This window comes from Parus major, unplaced genomic scaffold (genome assembly GCF_001522545.3).
Source record: "Parus major isolate Abel unplaced genomic scaffold, Parus_major1.1 Scaffold189, whole genome shotgun sequence".
NCBI lineage: Eukaryota > Metazoa > Chordata > Aves > Passeriformes > Paridae > Parus > Parus major.
This window is the reverse complement of record NW_015379262.1, coordinates 760,715-773,457: the sequence shown is the minus strand read 5'-3', so window position 1 is coordinate 773,457 and position 12,743 is coordinate 760,715. Positions and strand designations below refer to the sequence as shown.

Below are 12,743 nucleotides of genomic sequence, written 5' to 3'. Positions count from 1 at the left end.
GAGAATTCTGTTCACTGGGAAAATGAATTTTATCTGTTCAATTGATTCGCTTTTTCGTAATGCTTGTAGAGCAAGAAATTGTCACAGAGTAAAGAGCTGAAGTAATATTTGTTCTTTTTTTCCAGAACACGTCAGTAATGGAGGATCAGAATGAAGATGAGTCTCCAAAGAAAAATACCCTGTGGCAGGTAGGACACACATGGATGTAGAAGGAGAGGTGCCAGGATTTTGTACACTCCTGCTTTTGAGAAATGTCGAGATCTTAGGGCTGCATAATCATCCTGGGATGTTGTTGGCTGTATCCTCCTAAAATTAGCTCAGCCTTTGAGTGAAGTATGCCAGTGGGTATCCTGGAGAAATTACCAGTTTTGCTCAGATTTTGTAGCTAGTGCTGACCTCAGAAGGACATTGCTGTGTCAAAGCATCCTTGGGAATAAAGTTCATTTATATTTCTGAGAGTCTAGTTTAAAAAGAGAAGTTCAGTATGGCAAGGACCTGCAACCCATTTGCTTTGAAGAAGTTTGGGAATATTTTGGAGCTGCCAGTTGCTCCCCAGCAGCCCCTTGGCTCCTGAGGGGGCTCAGAGGAGCTGGCATCACTCTGGGGCTGTGCTCACTAATTAGCAGTGACTCCTGCCAGTGTGTTCTGGGGCATCCTCATGTGGAGCTGAAGCTCCCAGGATTTTAATGAGCTGTTCATGTGGATGTCCCAAACACTGACAGGAGCTGTTTTGCAAAAACAAACCAAGCCCTTGATTCTCAGCTTTTTTTTATGGACAACCAGTGTAACACTCACATGAGGGTCTTGAATTCTTATTTTAACTGCCAGAAACTGAGCATAACATTTGTGGAGACAAGCTGCAGTGTGCCCAGACACCAATGCTTCAAGCTGGGAAAGGTAGTTCTGAAAACAATTACATCCCTTACAAAGTGTTAAAGTGGTAAGAGGTGTAAGGGAAGAATTCAGGACTTCAAGTGTAAGAAGTAATGTAGGAGCAAAACCTTTAGAATTCACCTGATGTAACTCATTTCTTAAAGAATGTGTTTTAAAATGTAGTTTTGATTATTTCTTTGCATCTTCTTACATGTTCTTCCTTGAGAGAGTTTTTAGTAAGCTGTTCCTATAGTTTATATATAAATACTAATATTTAAATACATACTAATATATAAATAATGTCCTTTTTCCACCCCCAGATAAGTAATGGAACTTCATCTGTGATTGTCTCAAGAAAAAGACCATCGGAAGGAAACTACGAAAAGGAAAAAGACTTGTGTATAAAATATTTTGACCAGTGGTCTGAATCAGATCAAGTGGAATTTGTGGAACACCTCATTTCCCGAATGTGTCACTATCAGCATGGACATATTAACTCTTACCTGAAGCCCATGTTACAACGGGACTTCATCACTGCGCTGCCAGGTAAATCCCAGGCATGGAGCAAGGGATTGCTCTGGGCTCTGCAGCCTCTTGGGAGCTCCTCCACATTTCCAGTGCCCCTTAGAGCTGCAGAGCTGCTTCCTGGTGCAGAGAAGGGCAGCAGGGTGGCTGAATCCCTTCTGTGATTAATTGAATTGGCCACTGGATGCCAGTGTTGTTCCACATTTAAGTAGTTGGACTGGTGTAGCCCAAAGAGTTTGTGCTGGAATTGGAACTGAGTTGTCACAAAAGTTGTGTATCTGCAAGTTTTGGTCTGAACTCCTTTTTCATACAGAAAATACTAATGCAGAGGTATTTTAGTTTAGGAGCAACATTTTAATGTTGTGCTGAGTTTCTGTTTAGATGGGTGCATCTAGTTTGTCTACTCTCGTTGCTGACCTGAGAGCAAAAACTCTTGTGGATTTTTATTTTGTTGTCCAGCCCTGGTTCCTCCTTTCAGTTACTCACAACCTCTTCTGACACCACAAGTGTCAGCCTGTGTGATAAGTTCAGATACTAAATCTGTCTTTACACTTGCTCTCGGAATTTTTTCTCAAAAATTCAGAGCAGCAATAGTAGATATATAGAATCTCTAGGACGTAATCTGCTGGTAAAGTTGTATTTGTTTTTCCATTAATCTTTGGAAGAAGTTGTATCTCTGGATTCCTGCTGCTGGGGACAGTGATGTGTTTGATTCTTGGAAGGGGAAATGTGTGGACATTGTTTGTAGAGTGGAATGTCAGCCTGGGTAGGTGATCAGTGTGTCCTGTGGGGTTATCCCAGGAATGCCAGGATGCCATGTAGAGCCTAAAAGTTAAATCCTAAAAATCCAAATCACCTGCTTCTTCTAGGACTGACTCCCCAGACCCTTCGTGTGCAAGTCTGATCTTCAACTGAAATTTTATTTTGTTTGCTTTTATACCTCAGCACTGATACAGAGTTATGCAGCTCTTTCATGTTAAATATTTCTGCCTAAGAAAATTTTGGAGAGCTTTTTAAGATGACATTTGTTTACACCACATTTGTATATATCAAAATACATCTTTACAACTTCTGTTGTTTTTTCCCAATGTAAATATTGGGAATTGTTCCCATATTCAGGTGCTGTGGTGTGCAAAGAACATCTGTCTAAATTTACCCAGAACTTAATCCCAGCTGACTGAAGTCAGTCCTGTGTTGGGCTGCAGTCCCATTAAAGGATAACTGGAGTACCACTCTCAGGCACATGGAGGGATTTTTGGGGTCATCCTGTGCAGGGCCAGGAGCTGGAGTTGATGATCCTTTTGGGTCCCTCCCAACTCAGGATATTCCATGATGCCTTTTTAAAAGATGGCTCCACTTGTCTTGAAGAAGTCAAATGCTTTTGTTTTAAACACGAGTGGTTTTTGCTCACTGCTGTCCTGACCAATTTTACACCTGTGAAAATGTAGGAAAAATGAAAGAAGAGCTGATGGAATCTTCCCTTGTTTTCAGGGACAGAGTGGTAACTGTGGTGTGTTGCCTGATCTAAGAGACTGTTTTGTATCTAATGTTAGAGAGTTGACATCCTACATTTGCATTTCATTGTCATACATAATGATATTTATACACAGACCTTTGAAATCCCTGTGAATTTTAATTGTTTGAATTTATTATTGAAATTCAACCAAACCTTCATCTGCTCCCTCTAATCAACAAGAGCCATTTTCTGTAAAACTGCAAAGGCTTCATAGAAGCATAAGGGATGGGTGTCATGTTTTCCTTTGAAAAGTCTACCAATAGATGTCAAATTCATTTTACTTCAGAAAATGAATAGGTTTTAGTACCTATTTCAGAAATTTCCTAAAGCAAATCCCAATCTTTTAATATAAAATAGGGATATGCAGCTATTTCAGGCCTTAATGTATCTTAAACTTAGTCCTGCATGTTGTCTGACATCAAATCTATTCCTGAGATTTTTACTGCTAGCAGAAGTGCACAGATTCAAATTGCTGCATTCAAAAGAGATGTCAACTGAAATATTTACCCTAATTAACATAATAGGAACAGGTCCAAAGCACAGACACAAAGGACAGGCCTACTAGACTTACTATGTAGAATAATTATGTAGAATAAATCAATAAATGAGTAAGACTTACATGTATTAGTTTCTGCTTTCTGCTGCTGTTCATTTTATGAAGGCCATGTGAAATTCAGTGTGCAGTGGAGAGCTGTATGAACACACTTTCTTCATGCTATAAAAACATAACAGTAGTTCCTTTGATTTGTCAGGACTATGTGAAGGCTAAAGTAGGCTGTCATGAGATAAAGTGGAAAATTAAAAAGGTTGTCATCTCCTGGTTTGAAAGGTTGTTTTCATGCTTGGCCAAGGGGTGCATGTTACTCATGAAAATGAAGTTACCATCTCGGCTTCAGGGGAGTTTTGTGGAAAGCAAAATTGCAGGTCCTCTGAAATAAGGAACAAACCTAGCAGTGACTTTTTCATGGGGCAGGATTTCTCTCCAATATCTGTCTAACAAAGCCATTCCCCCCTGTGCTGGCACTCCAGTTCCTGCTGCAGAGAACTTTCCTGCAGCGCCTTCAGGCACTGGCAGGGCTCTGAGGTCTCCACACAATTTTCCCTTCTCCGGCTGAACACTCCCAGCTCTCCCAGCCTGGCTCCCTAGGGGAGCTGCTCCTGTCCCTGCAGCAGCTCTGTGGCCTCCTCTGGACTTGCTGCAAGAGCTCCATGTCCTTGTGCTGGGGACACCAGAGCTGTGCTCCCTGCTCCAGGTGGCATTTCCAGAGACCAGGGTGCAGGGGACAGTCCCTCCCCAGGCCTGTCCATACTGCTTTTGCTGCACTGTTGTGCTGATTCTCCCTCCAGAACAAGAAGAAGGAGAGTCCAATAGACAAAAGACATAAAACCTTGGAGATATTTTGGTGTCTCTCCATGCCCTCAGCTGTAACTGCAGAGCCTCTGCCAATGGCACCGTTCTCACGTTGCTGCCAGGCCCCAAAGCTCTGGATTCTCAGTGTTTTGCAAAGCTGGTTTGGTTATTTCCATGCACTCACTGACTGCTCTTCATTTCTTTGTAGAGCAAGGCTTAGATCACATAGCAGAAAACATCCTTTCCTATCTCGATGCCAGATCCCTATGTGCAGCAGAGCTGGTGTGTAAGGAGTGGCAGAGAGTCATCTCAGAGGGGATGCTGTGGAAAAAGCTCATTGAGAGGATGGTACGCACAGACCCGCTCTGGAAGGGGCTCTCGGAGAGGAGGGGTTGGTAAGTACCCGAGCCCAGATCCCTCACACTCAGCTCTGCCCACAAGGAAGTTTAGAGGAAAAGCCTATTGCTGAGCTCCTGATCTCTGCTGGGACTGGAGGCCAAAGCTGTCAGCACCCCTTTCTGCTCTGGCTTTGTCCCTGTCCTTTTGTGCTCCCATGCCTGTCACCATTTTTTCTTGCTTGAGTCTCTGCAAATTTGGAATTTCCGTATTGCAGGGAGAACCATCAATTCCATCAGCTCACAAAAAACAATGGCAGCACATTTGCAGGCCTTTTTCTTGACTGAAGTATTTGCAATTCACCTTTCTTTGGTTTGTTTGGTTTGTTTGGTTTTTGGTTTGGTTTTTTTGGGTTTTTTTCTTAAAGCGTAAAATAGCGGCTTGGGCTGCAAAAGCCTCTCAAAGAGGAGCCCTTGCTGTTTGTGGCAGTGGAGTTTTCCTGTCCTTCCCAAGATTCTGGAGAGCAGTTCTGCCTCAGAAACCTGTTTCCCTATGCTCTCTAGTGGTGTGCCTGAGCAAAGGCATGGACAGAGCGAGGGGATGGCTCCCTGCTGCCTGGAAGCCTTGTGGAGCAGGGAATCAGAACTGGAAAACACTTGTTATCTTTTTAACCTTGGACATTTTAAATATTTATCACATCACAAAGTCACAAGGGTTGTAATAGTGATACTAAAAATTCTTCCAAGTATTTCTGAGCATGTGTGCTGAGGGTTTGTTCTGGGCAGGCTTTGCATTCCCGTGAAGTTTGGATCCTTTGTGGTACATTGAGAACTGTGTTTCTTCTTCTTTCTAGGGATCAGTACCTGTTTAAAAACAGACCAACAGATGGGCCCCCCAATTCGTTTTACAGGTCCTTATACCCAAAGATAATCCAGGATATAGAGGTGGGTGTTCTGATCTATCCTGTCTGCAGGCAGGTCACGGTGCTGATTTTGGGGTTCCAAAGCTGGTGAATGTTGCAGCAATGAGTCTGTGCCACTGCTGCTCTTGGGATGATGTGAAAAACACCCTCAGCAACTCCCTGCCTTGACAGGTGCTTTGGGTTAGGTGTTTACACCATCCTTTTTGCATTTAAAGAGTTTTGGAACTCTTCTGAGAGCAAGGATTTTAATAAAATAGCAAGTTTAGGACACACTACTCCAAGATAATTCCCTGTATTGCTAAATGTTCAGTATATTGGCCACACTCACTCAGAAGGTGATCTGAGGTTGATGCCTTGAACACCAAATATTTAAAATGTAACTTATCACTTCTAAAGCAGTGACTGACTTGCAAATATAGGTTTGATCCCCATGGAGGATTTTTCCTCTCTGCAGTGGTTTGATGGGGACAATCATCAGTCCTGTGATGATGAACCCACAGGGGCATCGGTGGTAAAGAAGCTTCAGATATAAAATTTTGCTTATCTTGTTTTGAGATTTACAGAGCTGGGCTTGCTTGGTATATTATAGAAATGTTTCTGATAAATCATATTTAAATATAAATATATATAAATTTAAATATGTATATATATTTATATTTAAATTGATTTGAATATATAAATATTTCTGATAAATCAGGATCATTCCAGTGTTCTGCCAGCAGGAGAAAATGTGTCTTGTTTTGTTTGCTGTCCTCACCACAAAGCTCTGAAGTTTCACCACAGACTGTCATGGATTTATTTCAGGATGGGAAATTATTGGTCTGAAATTCATTAGTGGGGAAATGTGTTTTGATGTTGAAGACAGATGTGAGCTAATGGAACCACTCTGCAGAATGGCAAATGGCAATTTGTGCTGCTTAGCACTCAGAAAACAAAATTATCCTCAACTCTGAATCCAGCTGTAAAATGGTTTTGCTGGAAGCTATAATGTATTTTCCAAATACCTTTTTATAAACCTTGCTACATCATTTATAGACATTTAAAGATAAAGAACTGAGCATGAAATACACCCTAGGCAAAATATAACCAAACTTGATATTTACCTGTGAGCTGAATGATCCTCTCTGTTATTGGAGGGGAGATGTATTTTCCCTGTAGGCTTGAGGGTGATACTGCAATGATAAGAAGCCTGTGGGATTAAGAGCTTTTAGTGTGATATTTTCTTGCTTTCTGCACAATTCTGGCTGAGTTCTGTAAAGGAAGTGGGCAAAAAGCAGCATGAAAACGTTTGCATAGAACACTAAAACAGTTTGGCATTACTGTAACTCACACTTTTAATGTTACTCTTCTGAAACTCATTTGTATAAGTGGAACATTTGTGTAGGACTCCTTGAAGGTGTTCTGAGGGCTTTGGATTATCCCAATCTGCTCTTTAATGCTTTGCTTCTTTAGTTGCTGTAGATTTGCTTTTCAGTGCACAGAAACAAAGCTCCTGAATTGAATTCTTCTTGCTAGGATGAACAAGTAGGAAAAACCCAAGCCCCTCATGCTTCTCTCATCCCTAATATCAATAATAATTATAAAAGAATTGCCAGTCTTTGAATAGCTGAGAGTGGGAAAAGAGTAGGATTTAAAAATCTATTGTACCAATGAGTGTATTTCTGCCACAGCAGATTTTTCCCTGCTTACCTATTCCCTCAAGCCCTCCAAAATATTCCGTTTTTTTTTTTTTTGCCAGGTCTCTGACCTGGACTGGGGTTGATATTTGTGCTGATAGTCAAGGACCCAATAATTCTTCAACTTCCAAATGTCTATTAGAATTTTTCAAATAAATCACACTTTAAAGTACTTTCCACAAATGATTTCCCTAAAAGGCTGTCAAAAGAAGCTTTTAATAGTGTTTAAAATGTAGAGACTGAGTACCAATAAAAACTAAACTTAGCTTTAAGGTTAACTTTCTCCTCCTCTTCCTGTTTTTGTTGTTCTTCCACAGTTTTGTACTTTCCCCATTCTTCCATGTTTCACAGCAATGTGGAGAAGCTCTTAAATTTAAGACTTCCATCTTGGATGTAATGAAGTATTTTTGTCTCTGAATACCAAAATGTTTTTTCTTCAAATATTTGCCTGGATCTTTAATAAGATCATCTTGTTTCTGTCAGAGGGTCAGAGTTTAGGGAGTCATATTAGCATTTCTAGAGTTATATATTTATAATTGTTATTGTTTTTAAAAACAAATCCAAAGGTTGTGATTTTTTAAAACAGTAAAATATACTTGATGTAGCGCAAAAATCCTGACATTTGCTATTTTACCACAAAGATTGACCAAATCCTCCTAGGTTGTTTCCAAGTTGGGACTTCACTGCAGCTGATGCTAAATTGGGCAGAGATAAGCTCAAAGCAGAATGTGCTCTCTGACTGTCAGAATTTGAAGAATAATCCCAAACCTGAATTAACAATTGGAAGGAAAAATGAGGGATGATAAACAGCAAATTTGAATTCTTTCCCTTGGGCTCTAGTTGCCTTGTGGGTCAGAAGTTCATGCAGCCACGAAGGGCTGGGAGCTGGAGGTAACACAGGCAGGGCTTTGGCAGAGCCAGCTTCCCTTGCCTCTCCAGAAGTGTGGTGCTGCCAGTGTCTGTTTACTTCATGCCAAACACATTTTAGGAACATAATGTCACTTCTGAAAGTCATTTGATTTGAAAATAAGAGGACATTTAGAGATCAGAAACGAAATTCTTGGAAAGAGATGGTTACTCCCCACCTCCACTGTGAAGCCAAATATTTAATTAGGTTTCATTTCACAAGAGGTGGTCCAGTCCCTCCAAACGTCTCCAAGTCACATGTTGAACTGCCAGGGTTCTTTAGGAGATTTTTTTAAAGGGAAAGCCGATTTGGATTTGGGGGTTTATCCTAGAAAACTGGACTTTGTGTGAGCCCTTGTTCGGGAGAGCCCCTGGCTGGAGCGGGGTGTCCTGTCAGTTCTGATGGGCCCTGGCTTTGGGCACAGTGCCAGCAGGGAGCTTTAATCCTGCTGGTTCCAGAACCCCAAGTCCCTGGAATTTTTCCATATTATTTGTGAAGCTTGGCCAACTATTGTGTTGTCCCCTCAGGATTAGCACAAGTATCTATTTCTGGTGATGAGTTGAGAAGACTTTATTTCATAAATGTTCTCCTTATCTTGAGGCACACGGTGAGTGCCCTCAGTTCATCTCCATGGAGACTTGGGTCCACCTAATTAAGATGAGAATAAAAATGTGTTTTTTTCCAAAGACTTTAGGAAAATGTGGTGCCAGGCCATCAGATAAACTCTGTGTTCTTCTGACTTCTGAAAAAGTTCAGGTTTTAGGACTGGAACTGCAATTTTAAAGCCTTGGGACAGTTTGAAAAGGGGAAAAAGTCAGTTCTTGCCCTAAGTCCCTGCCAGCATTGGTTGTTTATGAAGGTTTCAGGGTATAATTACTGAGGGAAATGGATTTGTTTAGTACTGCTCTAATTATAATGCTGGAGAAATTTTATGTGCATGTGTGGGGAGAATCTGGTCAGCATTATATGAAATTTTTCAGAATTTTTTTCAGACAGCCTTTGAAATCTCTGTTCCACAGGCACTTTCCAAAAAGCATTTCTTATAAATGAAGCTGGCCAAGGAAAGGGCAGGCTTTGGAGAAGGAGGGACCACAAGTTCTTGTGGTGCATGGCACAGATTGCAGCTCTCCCCTCTGAGCAGGGCAGAGCTCCCCCTTCAGCTGCTGGTTCCTTTTGCCCCTCCTCACTCCTGCTTTTTAACTCGAGGGTGCTGGGGGGCAGCCCTGGCAGGGCACCTGGCAGTCTTTGCTTGTCAGACCCTCTGAACTTCACCATGAATGAATTACTAAGCCCTCTCTACCCTGATGACACAAGTTCATTTACTTGTGCCTTCCCTCTGCCATGGTCAGGAGGGATTTTCCTTTTTCCCTTTGAAGAAAGCATGGGAAGAACAAAGGGTTGGATTTTCATGGCCTAATGCGTCAGGAGAAATCCCTACATACGTAACAAATGTGAATGTTCCTTTTGCTTTTTCCTGTCCTGCTTGTCCTGCAGGAGAATTGTGTATTCAGAGGGAACAGAACCTCCTTGGTTTATGGGATTAAGATAAACCCACTTACTCTGCAATAACATTCACAAGGATAAAATGCAGTTGTTAGCCAGGAGCTGAACACAGTGTACATTATCCAATGATAAAAAAACCCCTCTGTTCCTGGTAGATTATCCTTAGCATTTCCAATGTATAGTTAATGTTCCAGCTGTAAATGCAGATGAATTTATTTTTTTCATTTTTTTCACTGTGCATCTTTGCACCAGTGGATATATTCTGGCATGGTCAAGGCTTGGCTATACCCCTACATCTTGCACTATTTTCTGTTTGTACTTTTCTCACTAAATGCCTTTTTTTCTTTCAATCCATTTGTGCACCACTTCAGCTGCCAAATGGCTCTCCTGCTGTGGCAAATGCTTTGGCAAATGCTTGGTCTTTATCCCTTGTATGTCCAGATTTTGTTGGTTGTGCAGCATTTGTGAGCTCCTCGCTGCTGTTGCTCTGGTGAGCCTTTAGGAGAGGGTGAGAAGCGCAGGGTGTGAGCTCAGGAAACCATTCTGCCTTTTACTGGGAAAGGTAGAGGAGACTTCAGAGGGCATCTGTGAAAAATACAGTAGTGGGTTTCGGATATCTTGGTGTTGGTTTGGAACCATAAATACACAAATGAACTGTGGGATTCTTCAGCCCTAACTCCTGTGAGTCCACAGACAGTGTTCTCCTCACCCCTCATAGCTGCTCTCCTCCTGCTCAGTGTATCCAGTTAGGATGTCTCCTGGTAGGGGGGTGCAGATGAAACTTTCCCTCCCAGCACCATGGAGCAATGACCAGAAATTCCCTGCAGCAGAAGCTTTCATGTGGTTGCCAGTTCTTCATGAACCAGATTCCTCTCGGAGGGTCCTCCACTTGCCCACCCACTCAGTCTATTCAGTCATCCCAAATGTTATTTCTCTGTATGTGCACATCTGGTTTCACTCTGCTGCCCAGGGAAGTGCTGCTGTACATTCTGTGTGTCATGGCTGCTTTCCCAGCATCCCAAGAATTAAGGCAGCTTGAGGGGATTTTACAAGTTCTCCAAAAACAGGCTCTTTTCCCACAGTAGCCACAGCACATAGGGGCTACGTGGAATGACATCTCCTGACAGAACTGAAATGTGCACCTGTAGTGCCTTACTGCCCTCTGAGATACACAGGATTTTAGTTTCCTTTATCTGAAGCCAGCATTTTCTTATGTGGAGCAGCTGAAGTGGCTTCCAGTAGTGAACCTGTGAGAATTGAGCCAGCTCGTGTCCCCAGTGCCTGCTGAGCAAACTTGCACTGCTGCTCTGTTTGGGGAGCAGTGACCAGCAGCATTTCTGGTTTGGGGGTTCCCAGTGTGTTCTGGAGCTCTTGGGAGTGGCAGCCCCATGAAGCTGAAGCATGGGAGTGCTCACAGAGCATCCACAGCTCCTCTGGCACATGCTTGGTGCAAGTTTAGTGCAGACCTTTCCAAGAACAGGGCTTTGGGGAAGTTCTCCCTTAAGTCTTCAGAACTGAGTATCTGAACATAAATAGTTTCTAAAACTATTTGAATTGGCTGACTGGGATTTCTGATGCCTTATCTCCTGTGTCTCCAGTGTCACTGTTGCATGTTTAAATCTGCTGCCTTCAGATCTATAATTATATTGGTTCCTGCTGTTAATGCCTGCAATCCTCTCCTGGTTCTGGGGGTCAGAGGAGCTGATGAGCAGCAGTCGTGCCCTCCTGGCCCAGATGAGATGAAACTTGGGAACTGCCTGTCCTTCCCCCTCATTCCATGCTGAGCAAGGAGATGAGCTGGGCTGATCTCCCAGGGCAGTGCCAGCTCTGGGCCCAGTTCCCAGTGTGGCAGTCAGCAGGGCACTGCTGGCCAGGAGTGCTGCTCCCACACTGACACCCTCACTATCCTCCTCTCATTGGCTTCCCCACCAAATTTTAAGGGAATGAGGGGGGATGAGCTGCTCCTCTAGAAGCATTTCTTCATATTTGTGATTTAGACAAATTCCTGGGGCACATCAGGTTTGTATTAGGGCTAGGTATAATTCTCTCCAAATTGCATAATGGGAGACAATTGAAGGAGCAAATACGTGGAAAACAAAGTGGAAAGTCAGTTTTCCCTTGAAGCAGACATGTTTTCCTAGAATTGGGATGTCACAGTCACACTCCACTTCTGTCTGTACTGAGGGTTCAGTCAGTTTTAATCTTGGAGGAGCTGCAGAGGTGCCTTCTACTGCTTTGGAAATTAGGATTACATAATCCTAGTATGGAATAGGCTTTTCCAAGCAAACTGCCAGACTGTCAGCTTCTTCCCATGCTTTCCATGCTTTCTCCATTTGAGGAGAATCCCAGGGAAATAGCTAAACAGATGGCCAGTTCTGGTGAGAGCATCCCAGCCTGCCCAGGTGCTGCAGGTGTTGGCCCGGAGCTCTGGGCACACGTTCTCTCACGGTTGTTAGGATCTTCCTGTCCAAAACCCCACATTTATTTGAATCCAGCAATGGTTTTCCAACAAGGAATAAAACTGATTAAGACCTGAAAATCATGCTGGTTCTGATGTGAAATAGTTTTCAGCTTTTTAAGGCATGTCAGGTCTCTCTCTTTAAAAATACCTCTCAGAATGAAAATGTTGAGAATTACTCTTCCACAGATTTCAAGTGGGGGAGGAAAGCAAGTTTGGGTTATTTGAAACCTTACAGTTCCTGTTGAGCTTTATTTTTATCAGGGTTTAGGTACTTTCAGGAGGGTTTCATATCTGAAAACTTCTTTCCAAGGTATATAGGTACAATTTAATGGGTGATATTCAGGGTAGGGAAAGGGAAGGCCCAGGAAATCCCTTCACCCAGGTGTTGAACTCAGCAGTTCTGTGATGTTGGTCACCCAGGTGAGGCTGGACAAGGCACCACATGAGCTCCTGGTCTCATCTTTGCAGCTTTTGTTGTTGTTGGTCACATAAATATGAGGAGAAAGGATTCTGGAATGTATCTCTGTCATGGCTCCTTGGGAAATTGTCATTAGGGCTGGTTGACCATGATTTCCTCCATAAACACAGCCTTTGTCATGACAAATTACAGAAGTGCTAATGGTAATTTCATTGTGGTTTGTGTGTTATTGGAAGCAGGAGAAGAGGTTTGTTT

General features: G+C 42.6%; 1 protein-coding gene across 3 annotated transcripts in view; it reads left to right on the top strand.

The window, feature by feature from the left end:
- The window catches only part of FBXW11 (F-box and WD repeat domain containing 11), a 46,320-nt gene that overhangs the window by 24,544 nt on the left and 9,033 nt on the right, over nucleotides 1-12,743 (top strand). For all 3 annotated transcript variants that reach the window (XM_015615624.3, XM_015615623.3, XM_015615622.2), the window contains 4 exons: nucleotides 126-188; nucleotides 1,194-1,419; nucleotides 4,474-4,660; nucleotides 5,455-5,545. In XM_015615624.3, coding sequence (XP_015471110.1) covers nucleotides 138-188; nucleotides 1,194-1,419; nucleotides 4,474-4,660; nucleotides 5,455-5,545 — 555 coding nt within the window. In that variant the 5' untranslated portion in view covers nucleotides 126-137. The remainder of the gene's footprint in view (nucleotides 1-125; nucleotides 189-1,193; nucleotides 1,420-4,473; nucleotides 4,661-5,454; nucleotides 5,546-12,743) is intronic.